General features: G+C 40.2%; 1 protein-coding gene across 2 annotated transcripts in view; it reads left to right on the forward strand.

Moving 5' to 3' along the window:
* The window catches only part of TRIP4 (thyroid hormone receptor interactor 4), a 72,645-nt gene that overhangs the window by 44,514 nt on the left and 6,027 nt on the right, over positions 1 to 22,104 (forward strand). The window contains exons 10-12 of one of the 2 annotated variants that reach the window (XM_012758582.3): positions 1,812 to 1,936; positions 3,465 to 3,556; positions 20,155 to 20,257. In XM_012758582.3, the coding sequence (XP_012614036.2) occupies positions 1,812 to 1,936; positions 3,465 to 3,556; positions 20,155 to 20,257 (320 nt within the window). Of the gene's footprint in view, positions 1 to 1,811; positions 1,937 to 3,464; positions 3,557 to 10,676; positions 11,481 to 20,154; positions 20,258 to 22,104 lie in introns of those variants that run through there. The other variant, XM_076004476.1, reaches the window with a different exon arrangement.

The following is a 22,104-nucleotide window of genomic DNA, read 5'->3' on the forward strand; positions in this document are numbered from 1 at the left end:
CTGAGGCAAAGGATGGCTTGACCCCAGGAGTTTGAGGTTGCTGTGAGCTAGTCTGCCACCACAGCACTCTAGTGTGGGCAACAGAGCGAGAATCTGTCTCAAAAAAAAAAGAAAAGAAAAAGAAAACTAAGCAGCTGCATTCTGCTAAGGGAATCACAGTATTTACATTTCTCTTATCCTATTTTGGATCTCTGCTATTCAGATTTTTTCATTGAAAAGAATAGAATGAGTATCTAGCTCATAATCACTGTCCCACAAAAATGAAGAGGGTGGTTCTGCCATATCTGTGGGACCTTTTCCCCAGCTACCGTGAAGGTTATTTGGTCTAGAGGGAAGACGTATATTGGTTCATTCCCTATATTGAGCACCTACTATGTGTCTTGATGCTCTTCCAATTCATCTGTGTTTCTTAACTAGTCAACAGGTTGGTTTTTTTTTTTTTTCTTTTGTTTTGAGACAGAGTCTTGCTCTGTTGCCCAAGCTAGAGTGCAGTGGCATCATCATAGCTCACTGTAGTCTCCAACTCTGGGGCTGAAGCGATCCTCCTGCCTCAGCCTCCTGAGTTGCTAGGGCTACAGGCATGGGCCACCATGCCCTGGTAGTTTTTAAAATTTTTTTTGTAGAAACAGAGGTCTTGCTATTGACCAGGCTGATCTCTGATTCCTGTGTTCAAAGCAATCCTCCACCTTGGCCTCCCAAAGTGCTAGAATTATAGGCATGGACCATCGTGCCTGGCCAATAAATTGTTTAATTATCCATAGAGAACATAATCCTATATACCCATTATATTAGAAAATGTAAATGGGTGTGGTTGTAATTTAAAGAGTAAGGATGGTAAGCATTTTTATATACTTCTATTAAATAATAATTAAAAAGTACCATTTTGGGGAGTTACAGAGTGAGTTAGGATTTTTCTGTCAGATTGGAGAACAAATCTTCCAGGAAAAAGTTAGCTTTCACTCATGGGCAAGGATTTCCATATCTGTGGGATAATCTGGATGCCTTGAAAATATAGCATTTGGATTATAAAAGTCCCAAGACTGGGGAGGGCTCCAGGTCTAAATTATAGGGATCAGGTGAAAAGTAGTCAGGAGTTGAGAGAGATGAATTATTTTTATTTTGGTGATAGAGGAAATTAGTGGTTGGGTGCAGTGCCTCATGCCTTTAAAAAAAATTTTTTTTTTCAATTTTATTTTATAGTTTTAGAATTTTATTAATTATATTTAAATATTTTAATTCTTTTATTCACAGTTCCTGCAGCCATGTGCAGAGCCTCATGCCTTTTGTTCCTAGCACTCTGGGAGGTTCAGGTGGGAGGATTGCTTGTGGTTAGGAGTTCGAGACCAACCTCAGCAAAAATAAAATTCCATCTCTACTAAAAGTAGAAAGAAATTAGCCGGGCAACTAAAAATAGAAAAAAAATTAGCTGGGCATTGTGGCACATGCCTGTAGTCCCAGCTGCTGGGGAGGCTGAGGCAAGAGAATCGCTTAAGCCTAGGAGTTTAAGGTTGCTATGAGCTAAGCTGATGCCACATTACTCTAGCCTGGGCAACAGAGTGAGATTCTGTCGCAAGAAAACCCAAACAACAACAACAACAATAGCAAAAGAAATTAGAGAACAGTGTTCATCCTCAAGTGAAAGGTATTGTGGGAGAAAAGTGTTTCTCACAAAAGATATCCCTCTTGATAGGGTATCATCTATAGATCTCTTGGTTCAACTGGATAATCTGCTATAGGATTTGTTGTATATTATGGGATCTTCCAGAAAACTAGAATTTAGATCTTTCCCACTAAATTTGTATTTGTTTAAGGGTGGAGGGCAGATCCTGGTATACCCCCCATAGAGGACGACTTTGGATAGCAGCCACAGCCAAAAAACCCTCCCCTCAAGAAGTCTCAGAACTCCAGGCTACATATCGTCTTCTTCGTGGGAAAGGTAACAGCCATATGTTCTCCTTTCAGTCTTACTTTGTGGAGAGAAGTCATTGACATTCACCTTCTTTCACTTCTTCCTGTGGCTTTTTCTTGGCTAAAAGGGACTTTCAATGTGTGTGTGTGTGTGTGTGTGTGTGTGTGTGTGTGTGTGTGTGTGTGTGTGTGTGTTTATTTAGTGGCAAATCATAGACAGCTGTTCAAAGGTTTAATTTTTCAAACAGTGCCGATATCAGTTTCCAACACCAGAAATCAAACAACTTGTCTTAATTTTATCTTAATTTATCTTAATTTTTTACTGGAAAATCTTCTGGGTTTTTTTGTTCCCCCTTCCCTTTCCCAACATCACTCCCCTCTCTATCTTTATTACTATGCAGGTAAAATGACTACTATAAATCTTGGGACCATTAGATTGGGAAGAACAACCATAAATAAGAATTTTTACTGGGAGTGACCCAAAAAGATACCCGCTATTAGATTTAAACAGATCAAAGTTGAATGACTGGCCGGGCGAGGTGGCTCACGCCTGTAATCCTAGCTCTCTGGGAGGCCGAGGCGGGTGGATTGCTTGAGGTCAGGAGTTCGAAACCAGCCTGAACAAGAGGGAGACCCCGTCTCTACTATAAATAGAAAGAAATTAATTGGCCAACTAATATATATAGAAAAAAAATTAGCCAGGCATAGTGGCGCATGCTTGTAGTCTCAGCTACTTGGGAGGCTGAGGCAGCAGGATTGCTTGAGCCCAGGAGTTTGAGGTTGCTGTGAGCTAGGCTGACGCCATGGCACTCACTCTAGCCTAAGCAACAAAGCGAAACTCTGTCTCAAAAAAAAAAAAAAAAGTTGAATGACTTAAAGAATGTATTTGGGGAATCACCCCAAGCACCCCAACTTTGGATCCTAAAAAGGTCTTCTGACCTTTAGTCATCCTGTTTTCCTTCCTCTTATCTGGTTCATATGGTTGTTTTGAAGGTATAATGAAGGGATAACTGCAGAACCACCTTTAGAAGTTTTTAAGAAAGCTAGCTTAAGGAATCACTAGGAATCAAAACTGCATGCTTCCTTAAAAAACATTTCTATTTTGACAGATATGACTGGCTTGTTTTAAATTTGTGTTCCGCCATTCATTCTTAGAGTTTTTGCCACATTTTTATGGTTTTTCTCTTGTCATCTGTAGTTTCATTTCTTTTTTTCTAAAATCAGTCCATACCAAATTCCAACCTGATCCAACTGAGTATAGTAATCATTTTGTTCAGAATGAACTTGGGAGTCCTTGAGCTTTGATGGCATGAGGGCAATAGTTTTCTAAAGGAAAAATTTTCTAGCTTAGCATCTGGATAATGGACTAAGGCATCCACTCACTAGATTTTTTGCTAAAATATAAACAGTTGTGTGAAATAAAGAGCTCATTGTTTTCCTTATGTCTACAAAAAGATAATGGAAAAAGTTATTTGTTCAGAATTGAAAACAGATTCCTGAGTTCCAGGGTCACAAAGAAAGAAATTTATTCAATCCTTTTGTTGTTCTTTATTCAGATGTGGAATTTCCCAATGACTATCCATCAGGTTGTCTTCTGGGCTGTGTGGACCTAACTGACTGCTTGTCTCAGAAGCAATTTAAGGAGCAGGTGAGTATAGAATACTTCTCTTGGACAGATGCTTGGTTTGCTACCATAACTGACTCATAGATCTTTCAATATAGAATATCCTTAAGATAGTAAGATACAGCAACTGAATTTAGACACATGAAGAGATGGAGAGTCTTTTATTTATTTATTTTTGAGACAGAGTCTTGCTCTGTTGCCCTGACTAGAGTGCCATGGGATCAGCCTATCTCACAGCAACCTCAAATTCCTGGGCTCAAGTGATCCTCCTCTCTCAGCCTCTCAAGGAGCTGGGACTACAGGCAGGCACCACCATGCCCAGCTAATTTTTTTCTATATATTGTTGGTTGTCTAGCTAATTTCTTTCTATTTTTAGTAGAGACAGGGTCTTGCTCTTGCTCAGGCTGGTCTCAAACTCCTGACCTTGAGTGATCCTCCAGCTTTGGCCCCCTAGCATGCTAGGATTATAGGCATGAGCCACCACGCTGGTTGGAGAGTCTTTTAATAAGGAACTATTAAGGGGAGAAAAGACCAGGGCAGAAACAGAAAAAACTTAGTGATATTTTGGTTTCTGATATATAGGAAATTGGTACATACATATTTCTGCATAAACAGCTATTGCCACAATCCAGCTAACAAGTACAGGTCTTTGTCCCTTACTAAAACCTTTACCAAGGAAACCCTCGATTTTACCTTGAATCACTTTGATTGTGTGGTGGGGATGATAGAATCTGTTATTGATGATTCTGGAGTTTTTGGTCCAGGTCATTGATCTCATGATAGGCAAGTGTGTTCGAACTCTGATTGCCTGGACTATGCCAGATTTGGGGTGGGGGTGGGATGTGTGTATATGTGTATGCATGAATATACATGCGTGTATATTTTTTTATTTATTTTGGTCACTAAAGAGTGAACTCAGTTGACTAAAGTACATTTTTGAACAGTAGAGGGAGCTGAAGAACTTTAGCTTAATTAGAAAACTCTGAAATATAAATCCTTTATGTTTAGGGTCAGACTGGCAGAAATCCAGATTTGGAAAGTCCATCCTTGGAGCATGAAGAATCTTACCTAACAAGCCGGGCTCAGTGGCTCACGCCTGTAATCCTAGCACTCTGGGAGGCCGAGGCGGGCGGATTGCTCGAGGTCAGGAGTTCAAAACCAGCCTCAGCAAGAGCGAGACCCCATCTCTACTAAATATAGAAAGAAATTAATTGGCCAACTAATATATATAGAAAAAATAAGCCGGGCATGGTGGCGCATGCCTGTAGTCCCAGCTACTCTGGAGGCTGAGGCAGCAGGATTGCTTGAGCCCAGGAGTTTGAGGTTGCTGTGAGCTTGGCTGACGCCAGGGCACTCACTCTAGCCTAGGCAACAAAGCGAGATTCTGTCTCAAAAAAAAAAAAAAAAAAGAATCTTACCTAACAGTGTGGTTTTCCTCTTCTTTGAATAGTTACTTTAGGTAACAATAGGGCTTCCATCACTGCATTTAAGAAAATGTGCTTTAGTTTAATTTTTCTCAGTAAATTCTTTGTTTTTAAGACTTACTTCCCTTTCATTACTATTACTACTGTCTACTTTTTTTCTTTACTATTTCTCCCCATCTCACCCTCTCTGTCCTTTCCTCCCAGCTTTTATCCAACAGTTGTTATTTCTCTAGATTTCTGTGTTTCATTTTCTTGTGGGATGCCTTCTCTGAGTACTTTATGTGTATGAGTACAATGCGTGCATTTTGGTGTGAATTTTGACTCCTAGCCTTTTGTTCTGCCCTTAGTATTTGAGTCAGACCTAGTCAAAACCATAGATATGTGGAGGCCCGTCATGCCCTCCATCCTTGTGCCTGTACTATCCTTCAATGCCCATTTTTTAAATGTCTTCTTTCCTCCCCCCTTCTCCTCTTTTTCTCCCCAGTCTAGAAGAAATAATTATTAAAATGCCTTATATTAGTGTAACTAACATAATACATTATGTTTTCTTCCTGGGATATGTATTTGCTTTCTAAAAGACAACCCAGGAGTATCTGGCAGTCTGGATGATGGTTTTTGGCAAGGCATCTTGCCTTATTTTCTCATATATCAATCAAGCAAACTACCATTTGATACAAGGTCAAATGATTTCAGTCTCTAGACGGCTAGTCGTCTTTCTGTCTCAGACATGTGTAGGAAAGGGTAGGAAATTATAATCCTCATCTGTGGATTATAGATTGTGAGGGTTTTGGTTTCTCAAAGATACTTTTTTCAGGTCAACACGATACTTTTCCTTGAGCTTATATTCTGTACTATGTCCTGATGTTGTAAAGGACAGCATGTAGAAGTGCAGGAATCCTCCTATATGTTCCCAGCAGGAGATCCTGGCAACTCTCCTTATGAATGTCCCTGAAATATGACATTAAAATATACCAAAATGCCAGAATCCGATTGGCTTCATCAAACATGGGAATACCATACCTGTTTTCCCTATGGTCAGCCTTTCTATGGCTTTTTTCCACTGTTTCTTTTCTGTGTTTGAGGGTAATATATGATTATGTTCAGAATTGATACTAGCCTTATTTTGGTATTATTTATTTGGTAAGGAGCTTATCACTTCTAAATGTGTAGCTTTGCTATTTGGCTGCCTCTTGGAAAATGTCTAGATCACCCTTGATAATTCACCTGTCTGTGAGCTAGAGTTCTGTAATGTAAGAAATGAAGTTACCTAGTCTGTTATACCAGCCTCATTCTTGTTTCTGAAGGAATGAGTTGAGAGTGTAGGAACAACAACCCTAGACTAACATTTCCAAAACTATTCCATGGCATAAATGTTCTTTGAATCATACATTTGTGAAATGTCTCTGGATTAAACAGATTTGATTGTTTTTATTTATTTGTTTGTTTGTTTGTTTTAATGGCCCTTAGAACAGCTGTAAAGATTTGGTTGTTTACTATAGAACCTCTCAGAGCCCTTACTATGCCAGTGTGAATCATGACTTCTAAGTGGTAGATATAATGTGCAGTGTTCCCAAAACTTTGTGATCATGAATCTCCCCCACTACCTATTTACATAATGCAGAACCGGTAGGTATCATGGTATGTACAGCTTAGAAAGCATTAGTCTAGGTATGTTTGGTTTTATTTTATCCTCATAGGTCAGCTCACCAAGAGAGAACCATCTAGGAAATAGTTTCCTAACCTATGTCTTCCTTCAGCGTCCCAATACTCAGTTTTCACCCAGCTGAATTACATTTTCTTTGAAAACTAGTATGGATCTAGTAATTTTTATTTCAACTGAAACTAACTTCTCAAGTGGCTTGAACCACATTTTACTTCTTGATTCTGTTCCTGGCTTTTTTTTTTGAGATAGAGTCTCACTCTGTTGCCCAGGCTAGAGTGCCGTGGCGTCAGCCTTGCTAACAGCAACCTCAAACTCCTGGGCTTAAGTAATCCTACTGCCTCAGCCTCCTGAGTAGCTGGGACTACACGCATGTGCCACCATGCCTGGCTGATTTTTTCTGTGTATTTTTAGTTTGTTCCTGGCTTTTTGATTCCCCAAAGAAGCTTGGTAACTTACTTTTGATTCTTTTTTCTTTTTTTAATTGGAGACAGGGTCTCACTCTGTTGCCTGGGCTGGAGTACAGTGGTGTCCGTATAGCTCAGTGCAACCTCAAACTGCTGGGCTCAAGCAATCCTCCTGGCTTAGCCTCCCGAGTAGCTGGGACTACAGGTGCATGCCACCACACCCATCTGATTTTTCTATTTTTTGTAGAGACAGGGTGTCGTTCTTTCTCAGGATGGTTTTGAACTCCTGGCCTCAAGCGATCCACTTGCCTCGGCCTCCCAGAGTGCTAGGATTTCAGGTGTGAGCCACTGTGCTTAGCCTGACCTCACGAACTTGGCCTTTCTTTGATAAGTAAAAGTACACTAAGCCGTCATTATTTTGTCATAGTGTGATCATTTAGTTCTCTAAAAGTAATAATAATAATAGCAGAAAAGGTTTTGTTAATGGTTGTTTAAAACCAAGTGCACTACACTATAAGTGGCTTTTGAAGATATGTGCTTAAATTGCTTTCCCCTGAGCTACGACCCTATCTTCCTTTTATCTTGTAAGACTAGTACAGCCATGGTTAATTTGTGCCAGAAAAAAAAAAAAAATCCCAATAGACCCTTAGCCCTCCTTGGTAATTGTACGGGATCAAACTAGACAGGGTAGGAGTGACATAGAAAAGGCTGTGGGTTCAACTCAGGAGAGAAAGGTAGACAAGAGCCATCTCATTAAAGCTTCTCCTGTTATTTTCCTGGAAGGAGCCCATGCCGTTTGCCAGCATTTTATCTGCCAGCAGCAGATGTAAGCTCTCAAAAACAGCAGGGAGGATGTTGACTGCAACAATGCATCAAGGCTGTGGTTTGTAACCTCAATACTAAGGCAGTTAAAACTTTTTTTTTTTTAACAAAGACATTTTGATTGCCAAATCTATAACCATTAGCAGCTGTGGTTGTGAACAGTTCTCTAGACCTGCGGTACCCCAACCGCTTGGCCACTGCCCAGTCCTGGTCGGTGGCCTGTTAAGGAACTGGGCTGCACATCACGCCTAAACTTCACCCCCCCATCCCCCATCCATGGAAAAATTGTCTTCCATGAAACCAGTCCCTGGTGCCAAAATGGCTGGGAACTGCTGCTCTAGATTTAACAAGTTTTCAATAAAAAGTTGACTTGGTGACTTTTGTTTCTAAGTGTCTGTGTTGTGTTTGTGCTATTTATACCCCTGTGCCGTCTATAGAAAATCTGATTTGTCTGAAATCTCCAAGGTCATTGATTATTCTATTGCTTCTGAAACGAATCTATTCCTTTTCTGCCAGCTTACTGACCCTTTAGTCCATTTGGTCTTTTGGCTTTTATAACAGCCAAGACCCTATCTTCAAGGAATTATGCTGAAGCAAGTGTACTGCTGGGTGCCTGCATTAAGTAATTGACATCAAGCAATAGAATTATGGTCTTCCAATAGGGAAGAGAGTATTACCTTTTCCTTCTGTAAGAATAGCCAAACAACATAGATCTTCAGGAAGATTACAGATATTACTTCATGTGTGGAAATCATCAGCTTCTATCATCAATGGATTGTCTGTGAGTCTGAGAGGTAAGAAATTAGAAAATGAAGGAAGTAATAGTCAATATTCAAACTAGGTATTGGCCTTAAAAATATAGTCTCCAAATTCTCTCTCTTTTTTTCTTTTCTTTTCTTTTTTTTTTTTTTGAGACAGAGTCTTGCTTTGTTGGCCAGGCTAGAGTGAGTGCCATGGCGTCAGCCTAGCTCACAGCAACCTCAAACTCCTGGGCTCAAGCAATCCTGCTGTCTCAGCCTCCCGAGTAGCTGGGACTACAGGCATGTGCCACCATGCCCGGCTAATTTTATTTATATATATATATATATCTTAGTTGGCCAATTAATTTTTTTCTATTTATAGTAGAGATGGGGTCTTGCTCTTGTTCAGTCTGGTTTCGAACTCCTGACCTCGAGCAATCCGCCCACCTCAGCCTCCCAGAGTTCTAGGATTATAGGCATGAGCCACCTTGCCCAGCCCAAATTCTCTTTTAAAATATATGAAAACGGGCTCAGCAGGGTGGTTCATTCCTGTATTCCTAACTACTTGGGAGGCTGAGGCAGGAGGATCACTTGAGCCCAGGAGTCAAGGCTGCAATGAGCTATGAATCTTGCCACTGTACTCCAGCCTGAGTGACAGAGCAAGAATCCTGTCTCAAAAAAAAAAAAAGTGAAAATGTTCTCTCTCAGAAAATTGGCCAATTCACAGACCTTAAAATTTTCCTAAGGGATTGGTAGTGCTGTTATGTGATACCCAACAAAGAGGGAAATTGTATGCCACTAACAACTAGCTTAACCCTAGGCAATTCTTAGAACAAGAGCAGTCCTTCATTCTACCAACTGAGCAATGGAGGACACATCCTAGGCAATTCTTTAAAATCATAGCTTACAGCTGGGCGAGGTGGCTCACGCCTGTAATCCTAGCACTCTGGGAGGCTGAGGCGGGTGGATTGCTTGAGGTCAGGAGTTCGAAACCAGCCTGAGCAAGAGCCAGACCCCGTCTCTACTATAAATAGAAAGAAAATGATTGCCCATCTAATATATATAGAAAAAATTAGCCGGACATGGTGGTGCATGCCTGTAGTCCCAGCTACTCAGGAGACTGAGGCAGCAGGATTGCTTGAGCCCAGGAGTTTGAGGTTGCTGTGAGCTAGGCTGACGCCATGGCACTCACTCTAGCCTGGGCAACAAACTGAGACTCTGTCTCTAAAAAATAAAATAAAATAATATCATAGCTTACTTCAATGAAGATAGAGAATGTGTTTTCAGAATTCTCATGAAGACTAGAACATTTACTAGAGTTTTCTAGGTTTGAACAGACTGTCTTTAGAATTATTTGCAGTCTAAATATTAAATATCCACTTGAAAATGGTTTAAGGAACAGCCATGTATATATATCTTTTTAATCCAGAGAGCATTGTACTTTCTGTTGTACTTATCCTAAAGACAGATGGGGGGGAGTATTACCACTTTTTCATGTATTATGTAAATTCTTTAATGTTTAGCTTTTCACCTGAAAATGAATATATAATTCTTAAGTTTTCTTATGTATTATTCATCAGTAAATACTGAGTATCTAGTATAAGTCAGACACCATTCTAGATACTAAGGGAAACAAAAAGGTGAATCAACCATGGGTTCTGTCCTCAGATGTCCACTAGGTAAATATGTGTGTAAACAATGAAATATAAAATTGAAAGTGAAGGTAATTGTCTTAAGGGAAGTAAAGACTTTCTCTGAGGACTTTAAAGGAGGGAAAGATTGTATCTAACTGGGTGAGATTCCCAAAAGACTTTATTAAAAAGATGGCTTTGAATTAGCCTTGAAAGATAGTAATAAAAGCTATCACTTTTTTTTTGTTTGTTTGAGAAGGGGGTCTCGCTATATAGCCCACACTCAAGCTGCATTTGAATTCCTGGCCCCAAGTGATCCTCCCACCCCAGCCTCCTGAGTAGCTGGGATTGTAGCTGTGAGCCGCAGCACACAGTGCTATCACATTCTGATCAATGTGTGCCATGCTCATTATGTATGTTACTTTCTTTTCTTTTTTTTTTTTTTATTATTTTTTTTGAGACCAAGTTTCACTCTGTTGCCTCAGGTAGGGTGCAGTGGCATCATCATAGCTCACCGCAGCCTCAAACTCCCTGGGCTCAAGTGATCCTCCTGCCTCAGCCTCCCAAATAGCTGGGACCACAGGTGAGCGCCATGATGCCCAACTAATTTTTCTTTCTTTCTTTTTTTTGTTTTGTAGAGACAGGGTGTCAATCTTTCTCAGGCTGGTTTTGAACTCCTGACTCAAGCAATCTTCCTGCCTCAGACTCCCAAAGTGCTAGGATTACAGGTGTAAGCCACCATGCCTGGTCTATTTTCTAATCCATACAATTCTTAAGCAAGTTGTCAGTACCCCCTGTTTTAGAAATGAGAGAACTTAAGGCTCAGAGTTAAAATAACTTGTGTCAGTTAATAAATGGTAGAATTGGGATTTTGCTGTTCAAGTCTCCATACATAGGTGGTAGAGAGACATATTCCAAGGAGAGAGAGTAATGTGAGCAAAGTCACAGAGGTGGGAAGTGATGGCCAGCATGTAAAATGCTGGCAAACTAGTTTGTTTAAAGTAGAGTGTGAGTAAAGGGAAACAAGCAGCAAACAAGAATGGAAAGGTAGGTTTGGTCAGATGATAGATAGCTTTAAATGAAAGGCCACTGAAGTAAGACCTTTATCTATATTCAGTTGTGGGATGGGGGAAGAGTCTTTTGAAGGTTTTTATGAGGCATTAACATCAGCACCTTACTTGAGGAACACTAATTTGGCAGCAATGTGGCAGATGAAATAGATTCTGAAGGTAGGAAGACTAGTGAGAAGACAATTGTAATCAAGGGTAGAGATATTTAAAAAATCTATTCTAAGGCCGGGTGCGGTGGCTCACACCTGTAATCCTAGCACTCTGGGAGGCTGAGGCGGGCAGATTGCTCGAGGTCAGGAGTTTGAAACCAGCCTGAGCAAGAGCGAGACCCCGTCTCTACTATAAATAGAAAGAAATTAATTGGCCAACTAATATATATAGAAAAAATTAGCCGGGCATGGTGGCACATGCCTGTAGTCCCAGCTACTCTGGAGGCTGAGGCAGAAGGATTGCCTGAGCCCAGGAGTTTGAGGTTGCTGTGAGCTAGGCTGACGCCATGACACTCACTCTAGCCTGGGCAACAAAGCTAGACTCTGTCTCAAAAAAAAAAATCTGGCCGGGCGTGGTGGCTCACGCCTGTAATCCTAGCTCTCTGGGAGGCCGAGGCGGGCGGATTGCTCGAGGTCGGGAGTTCAAAACCAGCCTGAGCAAGAGCGAGACCCCGTCTCTACTATAAATAGAAAGAAACTAATTGGCCAACTAATATATATAGAAAAAAATTAGCCGGGCATGGTGGCGCATGCCTGTAGTCCCAGCTACTCGGGAGGCTGAGACAGAAGGATCGCTTGAGCCCAGGAGTCTGAGGTTGCTGTGAGCTAGGCTGACGCCACGGCACTCACTCTAGCCTAGGCAACAAAGTGAGACTCTGTCTCAAAAAAAAAAAAAAAAAAAAAAAATCTATTCTATGATAATGCCAGTGAAATTAGACAAGAGAGGAACAGATGCAAGAGGTTTTGTGTAAATAGAATCAATCACTTAATATCATGCCTTCATTTTATTTATTTATTTATTTTTGTTTTTTTTTTTTTTTTTACTTTATCCCTCCTCTCCTTCTAATGACATGAATATTTATTTATTTTTAATCAAGACAGGGCTTCACTTTATTGTCCAGGCTAGAGTGCAGTGGCATGATCATAGTTCACTGCAGCCTTCAACTCCTGGACTCAAGCAATCCTGTCTTAGCCTCCTGAGAAGCAGGGACTACAGGTGTACGACACCATACCTGGCTAATTGTTTAGTTTTTTGTAGAGACAGGGTCTCATGATTGCCCTGGCTGGTCTTAAACTCCTGGCCCCAAGTGATCCCCTCATTTCGGCCTCCCAAAGTGCAGAGATTACAGGCATGAGCCAGGTACCCAGCCCATTTTGCCTTTAAACCAAGGCATAGAAAAAGTGCTCTACTTGATCTGGAAGGAATCTGCTGTAGCCTTACTGTCCTCTTGCAATTTGTTCAAGACTTCTTGGTTTGTCATCCAGTTTACTATGTGAACCAAGGGGCAAATTATCTTCTAACTTTAGATTTCATTGCTCAGAATATTATATAATCATACATTCAACAACTATTTACTATCTGTCATGTGCCAGGCACTGTGCTAAAAACTAAAGATCCAGAGTTTTAACAAGATTATTCCATATCCTCTCAATTTTTAAGTCTATATTAGAAGAGACTGAGACCAGAAAACCGAACTACAATAATTATCATATCAATAGCAGAATGCACAAAGGAGAGCACCTAACTCCTAACTCAGCTAGGCTGCAGGGCGGATGGGGGAGGGTTAAGAAAGAAAAGAAAAGTCCTAGGGCCAGCACAGGGGCTCATGCCTGTAATCCTAGCACTCTGGGAGGCCAAGGTGGGAAGATCACTTGAGGTAGGTGTTTGAGACCAGCCTGAGCAAAAGCGAGACCCTCGTCTCTACTAAAATTAGAAAAAATTAGCTGGGCAACTAAAAATAGAAACAAAAAGTTGACTGGGTATGGTGGCGCCTGCCTGTAGTCCCAGCTACTCGGGAGGCAATGGAATTTATGTCTTCCTCAGTTTACCATCCTACATCATATTGCCATGCCCTTATCTAGCAGGACTACTCATATTTATTCTTTGCAACAGCTCAGATGTCATTCTCTGTAGTCTCCCCTGATCACAGCTCATTTCCTCCCTGACAGGATTAATCATTTCCTTCTCTAAGTTACTATTTTCATACTTCTATTATTTTATTGTTTTTCTTTTTGGAATTATATGTCCAAATGTAATTCCTTTAGTTCACCATCTCTGTCTTATTCACCTTTATAACTCCAGTGTCCTAACATTAGCCTGATATATAGTAAGTGCCCAATGAATGGTCATTACAATAACTTGAGAGGCAGGCAAGGGTTGATATATGAAAAACTTTAAATGCCACATAAAGTAATTGAACTATATTCTGAAGGCAGCCATGTAAATGGTATAGTAATATGTGTGTTTTAGAAATACTGTCCTGGTTCAGCAGTAGGAAGGAAGAACTGGATAGGGCAAGCCTGAAAACAGGGAGATGATTTAGGAAATTATAGTTGTCCAGGTGAGGCATGATAAAGGCTTGCAGCAATGCTCTGGCAGTTGAGTTGAAGAGAAAGGAACTGGGGATTGAAATATTTAGGTTTAGGAGATAAATTCTGTAGGACTTGGTAATTTGATTGGATATGAAGGGTAAGAGAAAGAAGTCTAGAATAAACTTGGGTTTCTGGCTATGGCAAGTGGGTGAATGGTATTGTGCCATTAGTTCAGATGCTATATACAAAAGAAGAGAATTTTCTGTTAAGGTAAGTTAATTTTTTAAAATAAGTGAACTGTAGCAAAAGAAACCTATAATGTAGCAATACAGGAGAGATGTTCTATAGTATGTGATCACCATACAAAAATCAGTTTTAACATGATTTTTCACTTGAATAGTTAAAATTTTTTAAATTTTTTATTCTAAAAGACAAATGTTATTTGAGAGCGCTGAATCCTAACCACTAGACCACCAGGGAGCGACACAAATGTTATTTGATAAAGGGGTATTGTTGATATTAATAGTGCGGGATTGCTTGATAATGATCTCACCTTGATATGTTAAGTGAGGTCAAAGTATTCCCTGAGCTCTACCTCAGAAAAGTTGTTCTCAGTTTAGTCAGACCAACCATTGTGAAAATGAAACCTAAAATTGGCACAGCCTTTAACTCAGGAGAAGTCTTCAGTATTCTGAGGAAATAGTCTCAGGGTAGACTTCAATGGTGTAGGACCACAATGTATCTTTAATTGAGCAATGTTCTTTTGGTTTTTACTAGTTTAAGTTGGAGTGAAAGTCTATTATAGAAAATTATTATTATTTTTATTTTTAGAGATAGGGCCTTTCTATGTTGCCCAGGCTGGTCTACATGAAAATTAAGACCAAAAATAATTGTCATGAATGGGTGATTGCCAGTTAGGTCTTGAAAAGTTCAGCCAGAAAAGGTACAAGGTTAATTTTGGAGAAAATATATTTATTTGCATTCTTTTGTGTGCGGAAGTTCTAGTATAAGATTTCAAAGGGTACAGAAAATCACAGTGGAAATGTTACTGTGAGTAGGATGAGGCCAGGAGATCAGTGCTGTGTGGCTTCAACCACATTGTCTTCCACAAATAGCCATAAGATCCATAAGCTTGCTCTTACTTACTTATTCATTTTTCCTGGTACATATATCCATTGTTTCTCCTGCATTGAGCTGGAAGCCTCTGTCTTTAATACTGGGCACAGGACTTGAATTGGGTGCTGGTACAAGAGAGTTCAGCTATTCCACTTTGGCCTGCTGGTGTGATCTTGACTCTAGTCAATAATGCAGTAGTCATCTGGTCAAAGTACTGTGATCAGTATGTTACCCTCAGATACTAGTGATACTGTGAACACCTTGAATCGCTTTGAAGAAAAACGTAAATGTGAACTATCTGAGAGCACAGTTGCTTTCAGGATATGGTTCTTTGGATCTGTTGTGCTTGTAGCCTCTTTATCAGACTCATTTCCTTCTCTCTTTTTTTTTTTTTTTTTTTGAGACAGAGTCTCACTTTTGTTGCCCAGGCTAGAGTGAGTGCCATGGCATCAGCCTAGCTCACAGCAACCTCAAACTCCTGGGCTCAAGCGATCCTCCTGCCTCAGCCTCCCGAGTAGCTGGGACTACAGGCATGCACCACCATGCCCAGCTAATTTTTTGTATATATACTTTTAGTTGGTCAATTAATTTCTTTCTATTTTTAGTAGAGACGGGGTCTCGCTCAGGCTGGTTTCGAACTCCCGACCTCGAGCAATCCGCCCGCCTCGGCCTCCCAGAGTGCTAGGATTACAGGCGTGAGCCACCGCGCCCGGCCTCCTTCTCTCTTTCTATTATCACTTCAATCTTCTTGGAGTTGGTTTTCAGCTAACTAGATTTCAGAGCCTGATTTCATGTGCTATCTAGATCCCCAAAGTTCAAACCAAGAAAACCAACAGCAAATATACATTCTTTGTTAATGAGTTCCTTATTGTTTGCTTTAGCTGCTAGTCCTCTGGAGATAGGTATAAGATATATCAGTCATCTGTTGTGAAGAGTGACATAGTTTAGGAATTATTGATCACTTCAATAGAAAACAAAGCTTACAGATTTGGTGAAAATGCCCCCTTGGTTCTGAGTCAGTGGTGGTTGCCAAAACCTATTAACCTTTTTTTTCTCTTATGAAAATGGCAAAAGAAATGTTTTCTAGATGACTGGTGAACAATTTCCCTCTGGAGAGGAGAAGAAAATGGCTGTTTAGTAGTTAATTACCTGTTATGTTAGACAGCTATGAAACTTATGAGGCATGAAAAAAGAGTAAGCCCACCTCCCCCCCCCCCCCCCCCCCCCCCCCCCCCCCCCGTTCCTCAAGCTGGAAACCAGGTGAATAGGAGTTTTTGTAGTCAAGAACAACAGGAACTTCCTGAAGAGTCTTTTAACCAAATTTGGGTAGTTGCTTGATTTTAGAACTCTCTAACCTGTCTATTGTGCTATGTTAGGGACTCTTAATCTAGCATCTAAGTTGGATGTGACATCCACATTCTACCTCCCTTCTCTTATTTTTTTATCTGGGTCAGCTGCATTTTAGTCTTTTGACTCTCAGACCAAAGATCCCTTACTTGTAAGCCGTTGACTTGTTAGTGTGTAATATGGTCTTTACTGTCCAGGCTCTAGTTGCTCTTTTGGAGGTTCTGAGGCTCTTCTTAGCTAACTTTGCTTTAATGCATTTGACAATGAAAATAATCCCTTCTCCCAATGCATAGGCCTTACTTTATTACTTACAGGCTGCTTTGCTCTTCTCTCTCTCTCTCTTTTTTTTTCTGAGACAGAGTCTCCCTCTGTTGCCCGGGCTAGAGTGCCGTGGCGTCAGCCTAGCTCACAGCAACCTCAAACTCCTGGGCTCAAGCAATCCTCCTGCCTCAGCCTCCTGAGTAGCTGGGACTACAGGCATGCGCCACCATGCCCGGCTAATTTTTTCTATATATATTAGTTGGCCAATTAATTTGTTTCTATTTATAGTAGAGACAGGGTCTCGCTCTTGCTCAGGCTGGTTTTGAACTCCTGACCTTGAGCAATCCGCCCGCCTCGGCCTCCCAGAGTGCTAGGATTACAGGCATAAGCCACCACACCCGGCCCAGAATTCCTTTTTAAGGCTGAATAATATTTCATTGTATGTATGCTATATACCACATTTTGTTTTGGTTTGTTTTTTTCTTTGTTGAGTCAGTCTCGCTCTGTCACCCGGGCTAGAGTGCTATGGCATCAGCCTAGCTCACAGCAACCTCAAACTCCTGGGCTCAAGCGATCCTCCTGCCTCAGCTTCCCAAGTAGCTGGAACTACAAACTTGAGCCACCACACCCAGCTAATTTTTCTATTTTTTTTTTAGCAGAGAGATGGGGTTTCACTCTTGCTCAGGTTGGTCTTGAACTCCTGAGCTCAAGCGATCCTCCTGCCTTGGCCTCCCAGAGTGCTAGGATTACAGGTGTGAGCCACCATGGCACCTGGCCACATTTTGTCAATCCATTCATCTGTTGATGGCCATTTGGATTGTGGGAACTATTGGCTATTATGAATAATACTGCTATGAATATTGGTGTATAAGTAACTGTTTGAGTTCCTGCTTTCAATTGTTTGGGGTATATACCTGGAATTAGAATTGCTAGGCCATATGGTAATTCTGTGTTTAACCTTTTGAGGAACTATCAAACTGTTTTCCACAGCAGTTGTACCATTTTACATTCACACCAGCAATGCATAAGGCTTCCAATTTCTTCACATCTTTGCCAACAGATTATTTTTTGTTTCATAATAGCCATCCTAGTGAGTATGGAGTGGTATGTCATTGTGGTTTTGATTTGCATTTCTAGAACCTTGGAAAATTCATATAGATAGATTTTTTTTTCACTCTGAGACAGAAGGAGATCAACAAGGTTGTAAATGTAGAGAGAGATGAAGTCTGAGGTCTGACCTCTATAGCACTCCAACATTTAAAGGCAGGGAGATGGGGAACAGCCAGTACAGTAGCAAAAACAAGAATAGAATGGTATCCTGGAAGTCAAGTGAGGAATGTGTTCAAGAAAGAGGAAGAGGATTCTATCAAGTTCTACAGACAGATTAATTAAGAAGAGAACTGAAAATTGACAATTTGACATAGCAGCATGGAAGTCAACAATGACCTTTAATTTTGGTGGTGTGATGAGCGTGAAAGCCTGTTTACAGTGAGTTCAAGAAAAAAAATAGAAGAAGAATTAAAGGCAGGCAGTACAGATAATCTTTTGATGAATTTTGTTGTAAAGGGGGTATGATAAGCAGAGTAGTAGCTGAAGAAGGATGTGGGATCTGGATAGGAGTTTTTATTCATGCCAGACATTATAGAATGTGTATTAATGGTATTGATCCAGTGGAGATTGAAGAATTATTGATGTAGAAGAAAGAGGAGATAATGACTGAAATGGCTTTTTGGAAAAGCAATGAATTCCTAACACATTGTTCTTTGCTTTGAGGCTCTCTCAGCCATAGAGAAGGGAAAGCAGGAAAATTGAAGAGATGGTCACTGTGACTGCTGCTGCTTTGGCCTCTGTAGAATTAGGTTTGAAGATCTTGATGGCAGCCTTTGGTCTTGTGCCAGAGCACCTCAGCATGGATCTTGTGTAGAGCTTACTTCTAATACCCAGCAATATCTGGGCCTTGCTTTTCTTGGAGTTCCAAAAATCCAGAGGATAAGGAAAGAAGAGGAGATTTACCTTCCCATCTTTAGTCTTTTGTTTCCATATGAACATTTTACCTCTGTCTGTGAATATGATTATGACCAATACTTCATTTAAGTATGTGTTTTATCATACCTGTTTTACCATACCTGTTCTGAAAGCCATGGTATATGGGCAGGACAAAAAGCTACCAAAAATCTCTTCTGTTTTCTCCACAGCATCACTTAATCACCTCAGACAAGAGTAGTCAATAAAGAATTTTATTTATTTATTTATTTATTTATTTATTTATTTTTTTGAGACAGAGTATCACTTTGTTGCCCAGGCTAGAGTGAGTGCCGTGGTGTCAGCCTAGCTCACAGCAACCTCAAACTCCTGGGCTCAAGCAATCCTTCTGCCTCAGCCTCCCAACTAGCTGGGACTACAGGCATGCGCCACCATGCCCGGCTAATTTTTTCTATATATATTAGTTGGCTAATTAATTTCTTTCTATTTATAGTAGAGATGGGGTCTCTTGCTCAGGCTGGTTTTGAACTCCTGACATCTAGCAATTGCCTGCCTCCGCCTCCCAGAGTGCTAGGATTACAGGCGTGAGCCACCACGCCGGGCCAATAAAGAATTTTAACTGTTCACACTTCCACTAGTTCAAAAGAAATTTTAATTTTCTTATTGTTTGTTTTTTTTTTTTGTTTACTGAAACCAATATTTCTACTTTAGAACCATAGATCTTTAGGAGACACATCTTAGCAGATGAATAAGAGTGGAAAATACAGGTAATTTTATACTTTTGATAGTAGTTATTCAGAGAAAGCCTCCTCTGGTAATGAAGTCTGACCCAGAAGTCTATGAATCATATTTTTTGAACACACTAAACATAAGACATCCCAAGATGAAATTCCAGATCAGCTGGGCATTGCTAGAGAGCATTTTCTGCCAATACCCAGTTGTTCCTTAAATTATGTAGCCAGCATAGTCTTACTCTAGATTCTATATCTGTTTTTACAGAAGGAATAAAAGTCCTAACTATTTATACAGATTTGTTTTGTGATAAGAGATCCAAAGGAGCTTGTAAATAATTTTCAGAATTGCTCTACCAGTTACCTTTTCACCCTAAGTAGTCTGGAAAGCATCCAGCAAAACAGCTTTTGCATGTTCATACCTTTCTGAATGAATCATCTTCCTTCCCTTTAGTGAGAAAAGGGCTCTATGTACTGTTTCTGGCAGAATTTCCACAAATGTTTTATTTTTCTTAAGTCTTTCAGTGCTTCACTTGAATTGAAATAGGAGGATGCCTGATGTTCCTGAAGGAGATCTCTGAATCTCCTGACTCATAGTTGCTTATGTTAAAATAATAGTTCTGACTCTTCTAGGAGAATGTCGGGCATCCTTTTTTTTTTTTTTTTTTTTTTTAATGAAATTGTTCTTACTATAAGAAGTCAGAGACAGGAGGCCAGACTGTATGATCCTATGCTAAGGGCTGCAGAAAGGTGAAGGTTTGTTCTTGCTTGTTGAGCATAATCCTCTTTATCTGTGAAATGGAGAGTACCATCAGAATGTTGAGGTAAAATCTGGGGCATCCTTTGATCTTCTTGAAATTCAAAATTTATCCCAACTAGCCTGAACTTTTTATTTTTATGTTTCACAGTTTCCAGACATCAGTCAAGAATCTGATTCTCCATTTGTTTTCATCTGCAAAAATCCCCAGGAAATGGTCGTGAAGTTTCCTATTAAAGGAAATCCAAAAATCTGTAAGTTACTTATTTTTTTAAAGACTAGTCACGTGCAGTAGTGAGAATGGGGGAAAGAGCAGTACAAAGAGTTCAATCTGTAACTGACTATGAACAATCGAGATAACTTACTACCTTTGGGCCCATCTGTAAGTTGATCTTTAATGGTCTAATTTTCTTTTATCTCAGTTGTCTTATATTTTAAAAATCTCTTTTTTACTCTGTTCTATATGCATCCCTAGTGTTGGAGGATTAATATACTTATATTTCAATAACTTTAATGTTAGGTTAACTACAATATAGCCTTTCCAAAGAATACCTTGATCCACAGTTATTAATTCACAATGCTAGTGAATCACTCTAAACTTCTATTTCAGATACCATTACATTAAAATGCTACTTGTCAGCCAAAAAAGTATGCTTTGCTTCACTGTAGTGCTCATTAAAAAAAGCAGTAAGCCAATGCCAGTGGCAACACTGTCATTTTTTATTGTTCTTCAGTATTCAAGAATAAGACATTTTAAGTATTTATTTATTTATTTTTTTTTTTGAGGCAGACTCTCGCTCTGTTGCCTTGCCTGGGCTAGAGTGCCGTGGTGTCAGCCTAGCTCACAGCAACCTCAAACTCCTGGGCTCAAGCAATCCTCCTGCCTCAGCCTCCTGAGTAGCTGGGACTACAGGCATGCGCCACCATGCCCGGCTAATTTTTTTCAATATATATATTAGTTGGCCAATTAATTTCTTTCTATTTATAGTAGAGACGGGTCTCGCTCTTGTTCAGGCTAGTTTCAAACTCCTGACCTTGAGCAATCTGCCCGCCTCAGCCTCCCAGAGAGCTAGGATTACAGGCGTGAGCCACTGCGCCCGGCCAACACGGCTAATTTATTTTTAGTTGGCCAATTAATTTCTTTCTATTTTTAGTAGAGACGGGGTCTTGCTCTTGCTTAGGCTGGTCTCGAACTCCTGAGCTCAAACGATCAGCCCACCTCGGCCTCCCAGAGTGCTAGGATTACAGGCGTGAGCCACCACACCCCGGCTGTTAAGTGTTTATTTTTGAGCATCTGTTTTGGAGGTACCACTTCCCACATTTCCCTTTATTATAGGTTCCTAGATTTCTGCCCTAGTCTTCTTGCTTTTCATCCTCTTTTGGAAACCTCTTAATGATTTGTTTTTCTGTAACTTTTGCTCTTAGGTATTTGTGATTATAGTAACCTCTGCAGAATTACTTCTCAGGAAGTGCTTATTGACTTTGCTCTTTCAATTCTCAGCTCTTCTTCAACTCCCAATTTCTCTTTTTCTGTCTAGTGCTACAGCAGCCTCTTCTGTTTCAAAGCAATCTCAAAAAACATACAGTGGCATCCTCCCTGCCTAACTTCCTTGGAAAAACAACATCAATAACTTTGTTCATGTCAGTTACTGTTTTGTGCTTCTGTGTCACTGCTATCCCATTGTGTGAATTGGATGATTCTGGGGCATGCATTGTCTTTACTTGTGCACAACTCTACCTCACCCTATACCTTATGGACCAACTAGCCATTTTACGAATCTTTTCTATAGAGAAGTACTTCTCAAACTGTAATGAAAATAAAAATCACCTAGTGAGCTGTTAAAGCACAGGCTTCTGGGCCCTGCTCTCATGTGATAGGAATGCTGTTGGCCAGCTGACTATACTTTAAGTTAAATTGGTCTCAATCACAAAATGAAATGCCTAGAGTATGAATTTATATTAATGTATATTTATTGCAAAATTTAGGCAATCATTGTGATTAATGAAACATATGTTCCTGAGATTCCTACAAATCAGAAAATCTGAACCAAGTTGCCCTTAACTTACACAGATTACTTACTTCAGACTGTACTCTACTTGG

This window comes from Microcebus murinus, chromosome 6 (assembly GCF_040939455.1).
Source record: "Microcebus murinus isolate Inina chromosome 6, M.murinus_Inina_mat1.0, whole genome shotgun sequence".
In the NCBI taxonomy this organism is placed as follows: Eukaryota; Metazoa; Chordata; class Mammalia; order Primates; family Cheirogaleidae; genus Microcebus; species Microcebus murinus.